Source organism: Barbatula barbatula (genome assembly GCF_947034865.1).
Source record: "Barbatula barbatula genome assembly, chromosome: 6".
NCBI classification, from domain to species: Eukaryota; Metazoa; Chordata; class Actinopteri; order Cypriniformes; family Nemacheilidae; genus Barbatula; species Barbatula barbatula.
The window spans coordinates 22,283,548-22,300,150 of NC_136765.1; the positions used below are offsets into that span (position 1 = coordinate 22,283,548).

Genomic DNA, 16,603 nt, shown 5'->3' on the forward strand with positions numbered 1-16,603 from the left:
TCAGCAATGCATTGAATGCAGCTTTGCACAGACGGAACCCGCTTGAAGTCGGCGTGTCCCTCCAAGTTCGTTTTTCCGAGTCGGTTCTTTGCGTCCTCGGAATTGAGAAACAGCCTAAGTAGCAGAAGTTGAATTGAAACTACAACTACCAACACTACAGCAACTTGTAACCTCCTCTGATTTAATCAGCGTTAGCATATTCATTTAAAAACGCATTTTTAACGCACTCGGATAGCTGCGTAGTTCTTAAGAAATGTTAAAATAAAAAGTCTTGTAGTGATTTATTGTAGCACCTCGATTGACCTTTGTGAGTTCATATCTAGGAAAAGGTGCATTATTCCTTTAGGTGTTTCAGGTGGATTCCAAGGGTCACGTCAGTCAACAGAGGGCACTCCTGCTTTGTTAGTTCAACTGACGGGACCTTGACAAGGCAACAATGGTGACTCATATAAGCAATGTTGAGCCACATGATTATGCTGATATTTGCACAGATAGATGCAGCGCCAGCCTACGATGTAAAGCCAATTGTCATTCGCTACCATGGTAACAGAGACGAGAGCCGTCGCTTGTGCTTCACACTGGATTGTAAATGTGCTGCTGTTGAGAATCATGCAACTCGGATATGAAAAGCACTTGTGCATCAGATTCATCCAAAACAGTGTAACCGAACTTGAGCGTCCCCCCATCAGGACCACTCATTGACCTTGCAGCGCTAACGTTAGCAAGCTAATGTAGGGATTGAAAATATAAGACAGACAGTTAAACTATTTGTCTACAGTTGAAATGGCGTTTGTTTTCTGATCTCCGCATCTTTCGCTGTAATTTGTAAATGTGCAATCGCTCATGATGGACTGAGAGAGTGAATATCTCAGGGACACATCACGTTTATGTTGGCTGTTCAAAAGAGAGTGTGGGCGTGCTCCAGGCAGATGAGGTGCGATTTGAGAGGGTTCGAGAGTGTGTGGGAGAGACGAGTACAACAAAGACACAATCTGGCATTACATGACTGGTTCGGACAATACTTGTATGGTATTTTACTAATATTCAAAATGATGCCAAAACCGTCACTTTTCTAACCATACATGTTTCTACTTCAATTTAAATAAAAGTTTAAATTATTGGCAAATACAAATACTGTCTGATGAAAATCTAAGCCATCCTATTAGAGGTCGTTCCAAAATGAGATAAAATTACTGAAAGGAAATGAAAGGGGTTAGACAAAAAAGTCCTAAGCTCCTGATAAGTGCTAAAGCCCTGAAGCAGCCTCAAAACTCAAGGGAGGGAGCTGTGAGAGGAGGGAGAGAGAGAGAGAGAGAGAGAGAGAGAGAGAGAGAGCTGCCGTTGGTTCTGAAATAAGAGGCTATTTATCAAACCAACAGTGTTTCTGTGTGAGGAAGGACAAGGCTGAGAGCTAAAAGATAATGCTGGAATACAGACTTGATGCTTGGATTCCTGAGCAGCCTTCACACCTGGACCACCAGTGCATGAGGGACCGGGACCGTCCATCTGCCATGCCTGCCTTGCTGTGAATGCTTAAGTTACGTCAACGCTTACCGACATGAAGAAATGATGCAAAAAGAACACAGAGAGGTGTAATGTCATGTTTTTATGAGGAAGAAATGTGAGTTTGCTCTTATACTGTTTATATTTGCAGTATAAGATTTTGTCTCGGCCGCATGAGAGCTTTAATTTTAAAATAGAGCAGCTTATGTCAGAGCAAATTGATGAGAAAGATATATGTACAGCTTCTTAAGTACGTATATTAAACGAATTATCTAAATGTTGCTTTATGATTCAAAAAGTTGCTTACGCTACATTTGAGAAAATGTTTATTTCCAGTAGAGATATTATAGGCTTGATTTTAAATGCTAACCACCGCCATCAGAAGACCCGTTAATATTTGTACTTTTTTGTTTTTTAGTGAAACCGAACAGTCTCCCTCCATTAATTAAGACCTTGTACGCATGCTCCGGCAACGTCACACGATTTACTTTTGGAGGATTGTATTGGAGGTCTTTTAAAATCCACTGTCAAGAGGTGACAGAATGGGAAAGCCATTAAGTCGTCCAGGCTGCCTACGGCAGAGCCCTTGTTGTTCGAAAAAAGGAGATGATCGAGAGGGCTACAACGAAGATGGGTACATTCCTCAACGCTCCATCTATGACACAATGTGCATCAATGAACAGATCGACCACAGTTCCGCTCACAGCACTCTGGGTTCCCGGAGAGGTCGTGAAACTGACTTCTCCAGTAATGGTTCACTAGGAGCAGGTGGAGACATGTTTGACACAAGGTCTTCTGTGTTAGGCAGCAGTGGCAGAAAACTAGATGAGAGGTTCATTTTTGATTCCCTAAAACTGGCAAATGATGAGCTGAACAGGTCGCCGAGAGGGTTTGTGAGGTCGGCTTCCCCCAGCGTGTCCTGCAGCTCTGCTCCGAGTGGATCCATGAACAAACGACTTCATCACCAGGAGAGCAGCAAGAAGGACAATCTGTGTCGCCACTCGTGGAAGGTTCTCTCCCCACCAAGGTTTCCAGAATCAGTGGAGCTGTCTCCAAGTGAAAAGAACTATTTAAATCCAGGTGTTGTTTTCTTTCCGAACAGCATCACCTCTCCACAGATCTCGCCCTTTTCTGGATCCCCGTTCTCTACTGGCACGCACACACCTTCTGTGTTCTTCTCACCCTCCCCTTTGCCCTACCACCAGCAGTTCCATAGACAGACTTTACCCATCCAGCCCTCTTCACCAAGACCACCTCTGGCAGAATTATCGGTCACTGCCCTAATGTGTGACCAGGGTGACAATATTGGAGATATCCAATATAAAAGGGATGAAGGGAACACGGCAAAAGATCATTTGTTTCTGACTTTTAAACCCAAGAATGTTGAACCTGAGAGAGTACAGCCACCCACCACTCCAGAACCCGAAAATGACACTACGCCTCTTCTGCGCTCCCAGACAACAAAAAAACCTGCCATCTTCCCAACATCCATGGAGTCCACCTGGCCCCGTCGGCTGATCGGAAGGAGGCGGACGGTGAGACAAGGTGGTGCAGTTCACAATCTCCCAATTCTCCCCCCACTCCCCTCTTTGTTATTTCGAAGTGTCTCTGATAAAAAGTCTATCCCTCGTCTTTCACCGTTCCCTGAGCACCAAGGCAATGTTGACGGTCAGCTAGAGAGATCTACATTAACCAGAGAATTAAAGGACTGCTCGCTTCAAGAATGGAAGATATTGCGGGAACAGGAGGAAAGTCAAAATGAAAGCGTGATAGAGGATGCTTTAGAAGGATGTAGCAAAATGGTGGCAATACAAGAGAGTTCAGAGCCAGTCACTGAAGAAAAGCCCGCTCTTGAGTGTGAGGAAGAGAACTGGGAGGCTGTGTTGGAGATGGTTAACTCGCTTTGGGATGAGACGTGGAATGTAGATCCACAAAATGTTGGCTCTCTGAGACGCTGGCCTCTTTTACATCCTCCTTCTGGGTTTGGTGGCTCACAGGCTCCATCGTGTACAAGTTCAGAACTGGGTGCTGAAGACCTGCTAGAGATTGAAAGAATGAACAGAGAGGTTGTGGAAAGCCAAGATGATGAAGAACCAGAATTTCAGTATAATTTTCAAGCATGTAAGATTCAAACTAACACTGTTGTGACACAGCCAGGGGGACATAAACTTATTCATACAAAGGTTCCAACCAGCTTGGATCTTGCCTCCATTTATGCTCAGATGGAAAACAAATACTGCCATAGTGAGTCTCCAGACTCCGCCCTGACTTTAGACTCGGACTCGAGTGGTGTCTACATGTCCAATCCCAGCCAAACCAGTAGAGATGATATCACCCCTGACAACGACAGGCCTCTGTCAGATGTAGGTCTAGGAAGTACTGCATCTCTTAGCCAAGGGGAGGAGGTGATGTACGATGACAGAAAGATTGAGACATCTGTCCCAAAGGTAAATAAAGTGGTGACTATATATACAAAACAACCCTCTGGACTGAGATCTAACAGTGTAATAGAGTCCAGAAGGCAAGCGTTGTGTAAAGAGATTTCAACCAAAGCTGCAGAAATAAAAGAACGCTTGAAGCCCGTGGACAAAGAAACTGTAAGCCAAGAGATGCATAACACTGTGAACACATCAAAGAGTGATGTGCCTTTGCCGCTGTCGCCCTCCAAACATGAAGTTAAACAAAATTTGTTTGGCAATACTCACACGGATTCATTCGTTGCAACAGACAGTTTCGTCTACCTGGCCGTATCAGTGCCACCTCCATCCGCACGGCAAAATGTGACCAACCCTGCGGTGGAGGAACCGTCACCACCAACATCCTTTACCAAACCCTGCCCTTACCCTGACGAATGTGACTTCCTCTCCACAGACAGTTTTGTTTACCTGGCTGCCCCCGATTGCCACCTGCTGGTTACAGAGGGTCATTCAGTATACGGTGACTCAAAAGATTCTGAATCAGAGGACAGTGGTTCTAAGGCTGACTTTGTTTTGGCCTCTGCTGTAGGAGGGGATAGCGACTGGGATTCAGACCTTACCGATTCTGAACCCGAGCCAAACTCTTCCAAGTCTGCGTGGGACTGTTGGGAGGAGCTAGAGCAGGGGGTGCTGCCGGAGCTGTTCTGTGAGGACCAATTGGATGCAGACAAACTGCTCCATGGCAACCAAGCTCTGCAGATTTGCTGCCAGCCTGGCGAGTTGGCTGCTATTGTTGTACAGGATAGAGCTGAGCTGGAAAAGGTGTCCTCACAGTACACACAGGGGGCAGAGACCCACACTGAGGTGAAGTCTGTATCCTAACACTTATTATTTCACTGGAAACCTATTGTTTTACAGAGCTTTTGAAATACAATCTAACAGTCATGAGCAAGCATCTTTGCTTTTTGTTGGTATTTCTTTCTTATCATTTAACTATGTACATATTAAATCAAAATAGTGGCTCCAACATAAATGTAAGAAATAACGATAAGATTTGGATGTTTTCATCAGTGTCGAAATCAATTTTATTGAAGCACAATTTAGGTATTTTTAGCTGCATTTCTGTTGTAAAGTTTATGTCACGGTGGACAGCTTTGTTAAGTTGAACAATATTTATGATAAATGATAGGTCTGGCTATATATAATAGGTAATCGTGGATGCAATATGACTTTTCAGACATCAAGCATACAAGCTTAAACTGTAACGCACACTACAACATAATGTCAGTAATAGATACTCTATTTGTTGTGTGCTCTATTTAATAGTGAATGTTTGATGTTACCAGGGTTATTGAAGAACTGATGATAGCTAAAGTATTGAATGACCATGACGATTGATGTGACATTATGACCTTGTCTTTAAAGGAACAGTTCACCCAAAAATGAAAATTCTGTCTTCATTTACTCACTCTCAAGTCGTTCCAAATCTGTATTCATTTCTTTGTTGTGATGAACACAGAGAAAGATATTTGGAAGAAAACTTGTGACCAAACAGTTCTTGGCCACCATTGACTACCATTGTAGTTCACCTTAAAAATGACAATTCTGTCATCATTTACACGCCCACCGGTATGACTGACTGACTTCTGCAGAACACAAAAGATATTTTAAAACATTCGGTAACGGAACAGCACACCCCCCTATTTGCTCCTATTGTAACGTGGATGGGGGGCTTTTAACAACATACTTCAAAATATCTTCTTCTGTGTTCTGTTGAAGAAAGAAAGTCATACGGGTTTGAAATGACAAGAGGGTGAGAAAATGATGACAGAATTTTCATTTTGAAAGTGAGCTACTCATCTGAGAAGCACAGTTAACGCTTGATATCCAGTAAAATGTTTATGCATGGTTTTAAAAAGCAAACCGGTCAGCAGGGAGTTGTTATATTTGTTAACACAAATCCGTATTTTACACTGGACTGTCAATAAAGGATCAAAGGGAACTTCGTTTTCCTCTTCATTCTGAGCCGTTTATGTAGTATGCTGTTGGACAGACTTCCTTTCTCAGCTCTACCCCTCCTTAGCCTCTTTTCCATCGCTCCATCTGTCATGGCCTACATATGTATATTTCTCATGTGAATTGTTTGGGAGCGGAGTGAAGGAGAAATTCTGGTGGCGTTGTCGAGGCCAAAAGGGCTATATTTAGTAAATTAATTAGTTCTGTGTGATCGAGGCCAAACTGAAAGCATTGTGTGCCATGTTAATACGTAAGTGGGTCGAGTGTCCACTTACACTATATTCTGGTGCATAGGAGTTTGTTACCGCCCATCGCCACTCCTCGGTAACCTATATTGTGATCGTTTTGTTCTCCATCTGTTATACACAATGTGCATCAGTAACGTCACTGTTTTTCCTGCAGTGCAACCTGAATGTTTCAGGTTTGGCTTAAAGGGAAAGTTCAGCCGAAAATTCTCATCTTTTACTCTCCTCTGCAGAACACAAAAGAAAATATTTGAAAGATTCTTGGTATCTGAACAACGGCGGTGCCCATTGACTTGCATTGGTTTGTTTCAATACCGTAGAAGGAAATGGGTATCGCTGTTGTTCGGTTAACAACATCCTTTAAAATGTCTTTTGTGTTATTTAGAAGACAAGTCATACAGGTTTGAAATGAGGGTGAGTACATAATGACAGAATCCTGCTGCATCCTATGATGTGTTCAAATGTTCCCAGATGTTTGGCTAATGTTCTCAAAAAGGTTCAACATTCAGTTAAAGTTGCAAAATAATTCAGCAGTATTGTTTAAAGAGTATTTTTTCAACACTCATGTCATTGCTAAATGTTAAAAAAAGGTCATTCTTAGCATTGTTAGTGAAATGTTAAAAGATTCAGAAATAACATTTGCATAACTTAATGTGAATGAAGCGTTAGCTAAACGTTCTTAAAACATTTTTGCACGTTTCTCCCACCCCAGTCAACAAAATGAAAGTTACTAAACAATAAAATGTAAATAAACTTTATTTTTTGTAAAAATGGTTTTTCAAAAATGTTACGCCATTAATATAAATTTCCTGTATGTTGTGTCGATGATAATATCTTAATCGTATAAAAAATATTACATCAATTCTATACATTTCCATGGAATTTCCTAAATTACTTTTGAAAATGTAAAAATGACAATTCTATAAATAGCTTGCTACCTTAATTCAGAGTCAGAAAGTGAATTTTAATTCACAATTTAATTCTGAATGGTATACATCTCTTATACGTCGTCATTTAGCAACACAATCCGTATGTGTGGTATTTCAGAAAAGTGTGTGTGCTGGTGAGTGTGAGTCTGTGAGTGGGATGGATTGTTTGCAGTGTGTGGTTGAGATGAAGCCAGGGCACATGTGTAGGAGGAGCAGCGCAGAAGTGAGTGAATCATACATTAGGACATGTGCTGTTTCTGGTCAACCCGCTGAAGGTTTGACTGGATGATATGCAGGCTAGCGTGTCGATGCTTTGAATTTTATCAGGTTCATCGGTTTCAATGATTTGTTTGATGGAAACATCGGTTTATTTCTCATAGTTGAACGAAGGTAGTAAATCCATTTTTAGTGCTTGAAGGTGGTGTGATACAGATGTGTGTGTATGAGGGAAAAAAGGTAGGAGGGACGCAGTCATTGGATGCTGAAGGAAAAAGATCAAGAGGTGTTTCTTATGTAACATGTAAATTAGTGCACTGGGCATAGGGTGCTAAAGATTGCATTGAAGTGCATTCTGGGTACAAATATTGTGCAGGCTAACTGCAATATGAACTGAATGACATAGAGCATGATGGATACAGAAAGTTGAAAAACCTGTACAAGCGTGATATGTCATCTTTGTTTTTTTAATAAGTTATAATGAGCAGAATACATTTCTTCCTCATCCCATGTTCACTCCAGGAAACAAAGGCAACACCTACAAGTAAATGAACATTGAATTGCTTTGCACACAACGTGGACAAGTGTAAACAAAAAAGACAAATAGGAAACATGACATATACAGTCCTAGCAAATACCATATTAAACTCAAGATGTACAAGTAGCCCATTCGCATTGGGTTTAGTATTGAGAGACAAGCTAAAATGTAATATTGTTAAAAAGTGCCGTTAATTAAAATATGATGATAACATTTCTTTATATTGTCAGAATCTAAAGTTGCTCCCTGGAACATTTAAGTTGTTTTAAAAACATACTTTACAAAAACACATTACTGGTGTGCATCTTGACACAAACAATCACACTGATGAATTTGAAGATATGTCAGTGCAAGTTGTTTTCGATCAAGCCACCTCTAACATTTAAGTCAGTTTCGTCCTTCAGTTAGTTTCCTCTTAATGCTAATGTTAGCGAAAATAAGTCTGATGGTTTTAAGGTTTTGTCATTAAATTACAGCTTTATCTAATTTGGTCTCCTTCGATTTTCGTGAACTCAAGCTTTGGTTGCTGGATCGCGTGGGGTCAACTCTTTTACAACTCTGTGGCGGTTCTTGAGGCGTCATACATCTTTTCACTATTCGCTTCCCGATGAGATAAACCATTTCACAGATGCACATTAAAATGCAGAGCACAGAAGACATCACCATAAACAGCATAAAGATCTTCTTCTCCGTAGGCCGGGAAATGAAGCAATCCACCGTATTAGGACACGGGTCCAGCGAGCACTTTACAAGGCGGGGTAGGTCGTAGCCTTTATATATGTAATGAAGAATATAGAGAAATGTGACATCCACCAATATTTTGAATACCAAACTTACAAGGTAGGTCCACCAAAGCCCCCCACGTTTTTTCCCGGGGTTGGCATATAAGTGGGTGCCCTGGTGGTTGGCCACATATTTTTTGTCCTTTTCCTCTCTGTATTTGACGTGGGCTACGACCAGGAGTGACGGGCACGTGACGAAGATGAGCTGCAATGCCCACAGACGGATGTGAGATATGGGAAAGGTGTGGTCATAACAGACATTATTGCAGCCTGGCTGCTTGGTGTTGCACACAAAGTCTTTATTCTCGTCGCCCCAAACGCGCTGTGCCGCCACTACAAACACCATCACGCGAAACACAAACACCACGGACAGCCAGACACGGCCAAACACCGTGGAGTATTTATTGACCCCGCTGAGTAAAGCCTCGAGTCCAGACCAGTTCATCCCTGATCACCACCAGTGTCCTGAAAAACATGTTATAAAACATTTCAATTGAATCATGAAAGACAACTGATGCGTTACATTTTTCAACAAGGCCATCCTAGTTTGGGTCACAGATCTCTTGATAACTGGTGCTGTGACTGCACGGTCTAAATTTACCCAAAAAACTTTAATGAGTTTTGTCATTATGCCATTTTTTTTGTGTTGGTGATTATCTTTTTAATTAGCCGCTGGAGATTTAGTCTTGGATTAATATATAAACTCTGGAGGCGTTTCAGGGATGTATAACAGGTACTCCAAATGGTTTCAAAGCCTAATCAAAAAGTTATGACTATTCCAATTAAATTGAACGTTTGGGTAAGCATTATGCTTTTACAAGGATGATGAAACATTCCAATGCAACAATCCAATGACTCTAAGAAATTAAACCACCTAGAATACTTGTGGTTTGAATTGACATTTTGTATACTGTTCCTTCGAAGTGTAATTGAAAACTCACACTAGGGTTTGTCATCGCAGCTTAGATGTTTCTTTTTTAGGCATGCGCCGGTGGCTGTGTGCGACACTAGTCAGACCAGTCAGTATACCATTGAAATATAAATATTATTTAGAAATACGTAGGAGAAAAACTACATTGTCGCATTTGCTCTGGGCAGATAAAAAAGACCTTTGGTTATATTTGAAGTTCTATGTAAATTGCTCTTTTATTTACGTACAAAGTTTAAAACACCAACACATATCACATATCTCATTCTTTACAATTCACGTTAAACATAAAGATTTAACAGCTAGAAAATTGACTGCTAGTGCATCAACAAGCATTTCGAGAAAAATGTCGAGAATTTTCTAAATTACACATCGTTAGAGTATAAATTTAGGCTAAAATAATACAATAAAATAACAAAGAGTGAAATAATTTACATAATTGTCCCAAAAGGACGTATACAACACAATGTTACCAACACGAACGTCTGACTTATACATTTATCCTGCTTTATCCTTACATTCATCCACACATTAATATTTGTATTTTGCTTTGCTTTTCATTATTGACATTGTCTTGGATACCACCTACTGTACCTCTGACAACCACTGTTTTGGTACTACCAAACAGGATAAATTGCTAAAACATACATTCTAAATAACAACATAATCCCAAATATAGGTCCCGTATTATCATAAGATCTGTATTTTCAGAACTTCTTCCCACTTACCTTGTAATGCCGGAAAACTGATAGACCTGAGGAAACAGGAAGTGCAACAAAAATGAGAAAAAGTGTGAAAACAATCATTAATAAATCCTGTCCAACTTGATCTAGGGATAATCAGCCATAACTAAATGTAACCCTATTTTAACAATGAGAGCATCCACTTAACAGGTGTGAAAGGGCTGTTATGTATTTCTCATTTCAAGGTGTGCTTCCGGACTGTGGGTGGTGCATCGTTTCGTTTAGGTGTCATTTTACAGACAGGGACTGGAATCTGAAAAGACTCAAACTATGTGGTAGGCCTCATTTGCAAATACCAGCTTGCTTGTGGCCATTGTTGTGTGCCATTGCCACACCCAGCAATATGCAAACATTATATAATAAGAGAACAATAATGCTACTAATTTTAATGCTGTTTTTGTCTTGACTGTGGATAAAAAAAGAATGCATCAACCTGTTAACCTGGGTTAATTTGTATATAGTGGCCATTACTCTCCAGCAGATGGAGACATTGACCCATGTTGGTTTCAGTAAACTCTTTAAGATTTGTCCATTGTAAATGCAGAGAATCTTCCCTTCACTTCACTTTTAGTTATATGTTTGTTTGAATAGTGTTGATGACAAATGGCAGGAATATATTTTACAATATCACGCCCTGTGCATGAATTGATTTTTATTCTTAATGTATATAGGCTATACACTATATGATCACCAGCTGGGCTCAAAAGAAAACACGACTAAGAATGGAATTATGCTTAGGGCACCAAAATGGCTAGCAGCGGCCCTGATAACACACATTGATTTAAGAACTACTTTTATTATCTTATTTCTGTTATCTGTTTTCACAATATTTAAAGGAATTGTTCACTTTCAACATACATTTTCATGATAATCTACTCACCTTTTGTTGTCATCCAAGATGTATGAGTATGTTTTCTTTAGGCGAAAATAAATTAAGGTTTTTGATGAAAACATTCAAGGATTGTTCACCATATAGTGGACTTCAATGGACTCCAAAGGGTTGATGGTCAAAATTACAGTTTCAGTGCAGCTTCAAAGGGCTTTAAACGATAGTAGACGGTGAATAGAGGTCTTATCTAGCGAAACGATCTGTCATTTTGTTAAAAAGATAAAAATGTATATGCTTTATAAACACAAATGCTCGCCTTGCTCGCGAAGCACAATCATGACTTCACGTCATATGTAATTACATTGAAAAAGTCAAGCTTGACCTAGGCAGTCCCAAGTCAGTGGATACAAATGTGGGGAAGGAGGACCGTTCATATTCAGTTGTCTTTGTGTCAGTATTTTGTTTAAAATGGTCATTTCGTGTGCGTATCCTGGATTCCACCTACGTCAAGCAGGACCTTTTCAACGTAATTACAAATGACGAGAAGTCGTGATCGTGCTTCGCAGAACAGAGCAAGGTGAGCATTTGTGTTTATAAAGCACATACATTTGTATTTTTTTAGAAAATGACATATCGTTTTGCTAGACAAGACCCTTATTCATCGTGTGGTATCGTTTAAAGCCCTTTTAAACTGCACTGAAACTGTAATTTCGACCTGCAACCCTTTGGAGTCCATTGAAGTCCACTATATGGAGAATAATCCTGGAATGTTTTCATCAAAAACCTTAATTTCTCTTCGACTAAAGAAGATAAACATCTTGGATGACAACAAGGGTGAGCAGATTATCATGAAAATGTATGTTGAAAGTGAACAATTCCTTTAATTCATTTTTAAGTGTTCTCCTACGTCATGCCGCCCAGAGATTCCCCAGGGTCATAGAACACGCAGCAGCAAAGAAAACTTTAGAGAGATTTAAAATTGATATTGAATATTCCTGTACCTTTTGTGGCAATTATGATGAAACAATTTGTCATCTGTTTTATGATTGTACATACAGTAACATATTTTGGAGAGATGTTGAAAACTATATAAAATGTAAAACTGGACAAACTTTAACATTGAGGTGAAAAGATGTGTTTATTTACTTTGAAGATGGTGGAACAGATAAGGATTTTTCTTTTTTTGTCCAATTGTTTTTAGTCTTAGGAAAATTCCATATTCATAAGCAGAAATGGGCACAGTGCAAACCAAATTTTGAACACCTTAATCACACTACTGTAAGAGGTCTTAAAAATAGAAAGGCTATTAAGACCGATATTATACTCTCTAAATATGTTTAATTTGCACCCTTTTATGTAATTTGGTCTCGTTTTATTTTTAATTTTATTTTATTTTGTGGTTATTGTTTGTCTTGTATGCCTGTTTTAGTAGTGTATTTTGTGTATCAACCCTGGCATAAACAGATGTTGTTATATTATATTGTTAATACTGAATAAAAAATAAAAACAAAGTAATAGAACACGCAGGCATACGCATGCGCACTTGAAAAAAAACAGCGCTTTATTTTCATGACAAACTAAAAGATGTAAAATTGAATTTGTTAGAATGATGGATGTGTAATGCACTGCATTCGTTGAAACGATGGTTTTGGGAAACACTTAAATCGTCGAACTATACTGGAAAAACGGAACTTGCGACCATAGTTGGCTAACAATGCTTTTAGGAATGACGTTTATTGGCCACGTGACCTGCTTCCAGCCAATCTGCGTTCACTCAAGCTAACCGGAATCGTCGCTTGGATACGGGAGCTCTGTGGCAGAGGAGAGCTAGCCGGCTAGCAGCGTCTCTAAACCGTTCCGTCTTTGTCACGGTATTCACATGTATCGCCAATTCTCTGTAAGTATGCATATGATATTATAAATTTCTGTAATTTACGAACACCTCAACGTGTAATGGATTGTAAGGTTGTGCGTGACGTTTTAATCAGATACGCATTAGCAGCTAAAGCAGCTAACCGGACAAGAGCGAAGTAATTTCGTCAAAGCATTGAGATGTCAACCTGTCATAATGTAGATATAGTGAACATTTTATTTGTTATATATTATATAAGTGAATTGAAAGATCACAGCTACCGGGCTCATCGAAAATAAAATGTCTGGTTGCATGAAGTATTTATGTCATTTGACGTACACAATGAGGCAGTGGATTGTATTGTTTGGCTCTGCGTTAAGAGCAAGTGTTATGTTTTATTTCAAACACAAAGGTAGACTTATGTTTGCTCAGCATATGTGATATTATTTTGTCCTCAAGGCCACACGTTACATGTATTTTAAAGAATGTGTTAATAAATAGGAAAAATTTGATGGGCGTCAGATGTGAGCTATATTCCTAGTTTAGTTGACTAAAGCATTTTTGTTGTGCCACTGTTTGAGTATTCATTTAAAAAACACGCGATTTTAATTAACATTTTCTTACATTGGCTTTTTGACATTTTCATTCTTTTCTCAATTCTTGATATTGTTTCTAGATGCCAAGCAGAGACAGTCACGAATGGTGAGGATAGAATGCAGAGTTCTCAACTTTATTTCTGTTCACTTTTTGAAAGTAAGTGTGTATTTGCATAAACCTGTTCCACATAGATATGCGAATTTTTTTCTTCTTTATTATAAAATAATTTCACGTATTTCACTGTGTTGGAATGTTCTGGTAGGCCTGTGCTTTATGGTGAGAGTCCATGGGCCAGGTCAATATTAACTGCATTGGAATGAGGTCTCTCATCAGCTGTAGGCTATATCCAGTGTTCATTGAGGTTAATGGTGATATGTTTTGATTCACTGCACTTGCTGGTTGTGATGTGCCTTAGGATCCAGTGTCCTGTTTTTTTATTTGCCACTGTCCTGTTCTTTTTCCAGGCTGCACATTTATGGCGTTTGTCAGTGTGAGTGGAGACTTCTGCCAGGCACAGCACCTGGTTATTGTAGACAAGTGAAAAGAGGGCCTGCCATATGAAGATAATACTACCTGACTGCCCATCTTACATTCTGCACTTTTGGGGAGTATCTGTTTTTTTCCAAAGTTAGTGTATGAATCGGTTCGATCCAATCCAGGTACTAGAGAGTGAACCCTTTTTCCTCTCTGTTGTGCCAACTGATCACCTCTCCTCTCCTGAATGGGGTAATTAGAAATTGGGAATCAGAAGGATATTTCCCTTCTTCGGTTTTTCTTTTCAAACGAGGGATTGTGAAAGTGGAATACTCTTAATATTTCATCTTTAGAATATACAAAGTTTTACCTGAAAGCCAAGTTGCTTAGATCATTTTTCCCACCCTTTTAGACGTTTTGTTATTTTTTCTAAGTACAATTGATCATTTAAGTGTCAAAATGAACCGCCCCGCTCCAGTCGAGATCACCTATGAATGCATGAGGTTTCTCATCACCCACAATCCCACCAATTCACAGCTGACGAAGTTTACAGAGGTAAGTTTCATCTGTAGGCTACCTTTTTTCCTGAACATTCGTTCCACTATAATTGTATTCTGAATTACAAATCAACTCCATAGATAATATTTTGACACTTTCAGGAACTGAAGAGTTTTGGAGTGCAGACGCTTGTTCGGGTTTGTGAAGCGACTTATGACAAGACTCCAGTGGAAAAAGAAGGCATTGAAGTTTTGGTAAGAATTGCTATTAAACCCTATAGTTAGCTCAAGGTTGTTTTGAATGTTAAAAAAAAGGTCAAGTTGTTTTAGCCATTTAAAAATTGTTCGCAGCAGTTTATAATTTGTTTTTTTAGGATCGACCTTTTGATGATGGCTGTTCGCCCCCTGACCAAATTGTTGATGAGTGGTTAAATCTCCTGAAATGTAAATTTAAGGAGGAACCAGGGTGTTGCATTGCAGTACATTGTGTTGCTGGATTGGGGCGGTAAGTATTATCATGACATATTTTAACCAGTAAGCAGGTGTTTCTGTGTTGGTTATCCATAGCTATTATACCCTCACTATCTTGTTTGTGGATGCAGTATCTGCTCTGTCCTTTAAGAGCATTTGGTTCTATGCTGTAGACGTATCATTTTAATTTCTGTTGAATTACATTCATTTTGCGTCCAGGGCTCCTGTATTGGTAGCTATAGCCTTGATCGAGTGTGGGATGATGTATGAAGATGCTGTCGAGTTCATTCGGCAGTGAGTCACCAAGTCAAATATAGTTCACATAGTTGTGGTTGGAATGTGTTTTTTTATGCAGATTATTTATATTTTTAGGAAAAGGCGTGGGGCTTTCAACGCCAAACAACTGATGTACCTTGAAAAATACAAGCCCAAGATGCGTCTGCGCTTCAAGGATGCCAATGGTCAAAACTGCTGTGTTCAGTAAAATTCATCCAAAAAGATTTTTGAAACTTTATATGATAAGTATTGTTAGTGTTGTTATTATCAGTTTTTGTTTGATTATTATATTGGACCAGGATTTTGCTGTATTGCAGTGCCAAGCACACAATCTGGGTACTCGGTATTAGTGTCTAGATGGGTATTTTCTATTGAACAGTAACCTAATCTGGCCAATCATGTAAACTCACAGGCAAAGTGGGATATCACTAGTGACGTTTTTCATTGTAAACTCATTGGTATCATGATTGATGGCAGTTGTAAGTGTATTATGCCCTCTCTCTAAAACTAGGTGTCCCCAAATTGTCTGGATTGTGTATCATTACATCCTGCAGTAAGTGGAAAACTCACTCCGTTGGTGCTTGTAATGGACAGTTCTTGAAGTCTCTAAGATACGTGGGCACAACTACTGTATCTAAAGTTATATATATATATTAAACATTCCAGGACACATTCACAGGTCATCAGTTGAATGGAAAAAAATGAATGAAAAACTAGACTATCTAATCAAAAATACTCCAAACTGATTGTTGACATGAGTCAAATTCAAATAAACCAAAAGAATCCAGCATTTACTTTGTCGTGTTTGTTTCGTTATACTAATTTGAACCTTTTCTGGTACTGTGGTGGTCTAAAAAATGTGAAATGTGTCATAACATGATTACCTTTTGTATTACCAAACCATGGTTTTATTTCAAATACCATGATACTCCGGGGATGTCAAAGAATAAATTGACTAAAAATACAATATATGGTTTGTTGTACCATGCCAAAGTAGGCCACTAGACTGTATGGCTTAAATTGCGACTACCTATAAAGTCACATCACTTATGTTTATAAAATTAAACAGTTATCTGTTTATGGTATGTAAAACACTACACATGTCGTTGACATCGTGTAATTTTAACGTGCATGTGAACTGTCTATCTGTGGTGGTTTACCTTCACCACGAGTCGGTGCAATGCAGATTCTCAGTCCAGACGAGCAATAGATGCGAATTTACGAATCCTACTGCGGTGAAGGACTCACTCATGAATATTAATGACTCGGACTTCCAGTAACGTTACCAAG

The 16,603-nt window shown here is 39.3% G+C and overlaps 2 protein-coding genes across 4 annotated transcripts; one reads left to right on the forward strand and one right to left on the reverse strand.

The window, feature by feature from the left end:
* Positions 1 to 7,801: 7,801 nt before the first annotated feature.
* gjb9a (gap junction protein beta 9a) lies at positions 7,802 to 9,091 on the reverse strand (the record flags this gene model as incomplete). The annotated part of the gene is made up of 1 exon (XM_079459241.1): positions 7,802 to 9,091. The coding sequence occupies one exon, from the start codon at positions 9,089 to 9,091 to the stop codon at positions 8,330 to 8,332; it is 762 nt and encodes a 253-aa protein (XP_079315367.1). The 3' UTR covers positions 7,802 to 8,329.
* Positions 9,092 to 12,897: 3,806 nt separating this feature from the next.
* Positions 12,898 to 16,437, forward strand: ptp4a2a (protein tyrosine phosphatase 4A2a). 3 transcript variants are annotated; one of them, XM_079459126.1, is made up of 7 exons: positions 12,898 to 13,043; positions 13,675 to 13,700; positions 14,060 to 14,624; positions 14,729 to 14,821; positions 14,941 to 15,071; positions 15,257 to 15,331; positions 15,410 to 16,369. In XM_079459126.1, the coding sequence occupies exons 3-7, from the start codon at positions 14,529 to 14,531 to the stop codon at positions 15,519 to 15,521; spliced, it is 507 nt and encodes a 168-aa protein (XP_079315252.1). In that variant the 5' UTR covers positions 12,898 to 13,043; positions 13,675 to 13,700; positions 14,060 to 14,528; the 3' UTR covers positions 15,522 to 16,369. The 3 variants fall into 3 exon arrangements, with proteins under 3 accessions (XP_079315252.1, XP_079315250.1, XP_079315251.1); XM_079459124.1 differs by having other exon boundaries at positions 12,919 to 13,043; positions 13,675 to 13,751; positions 15,410 to 16,437; XM_079459125.1 differs by having other exon boundaries at positions 12,920 to 13,043; positions 13,675 to 14,624; positions 15,410 to 16,270.
* The last annotated feature ends 166 nt before the right edge of the window (positions 16,438 to 16,603 follow it).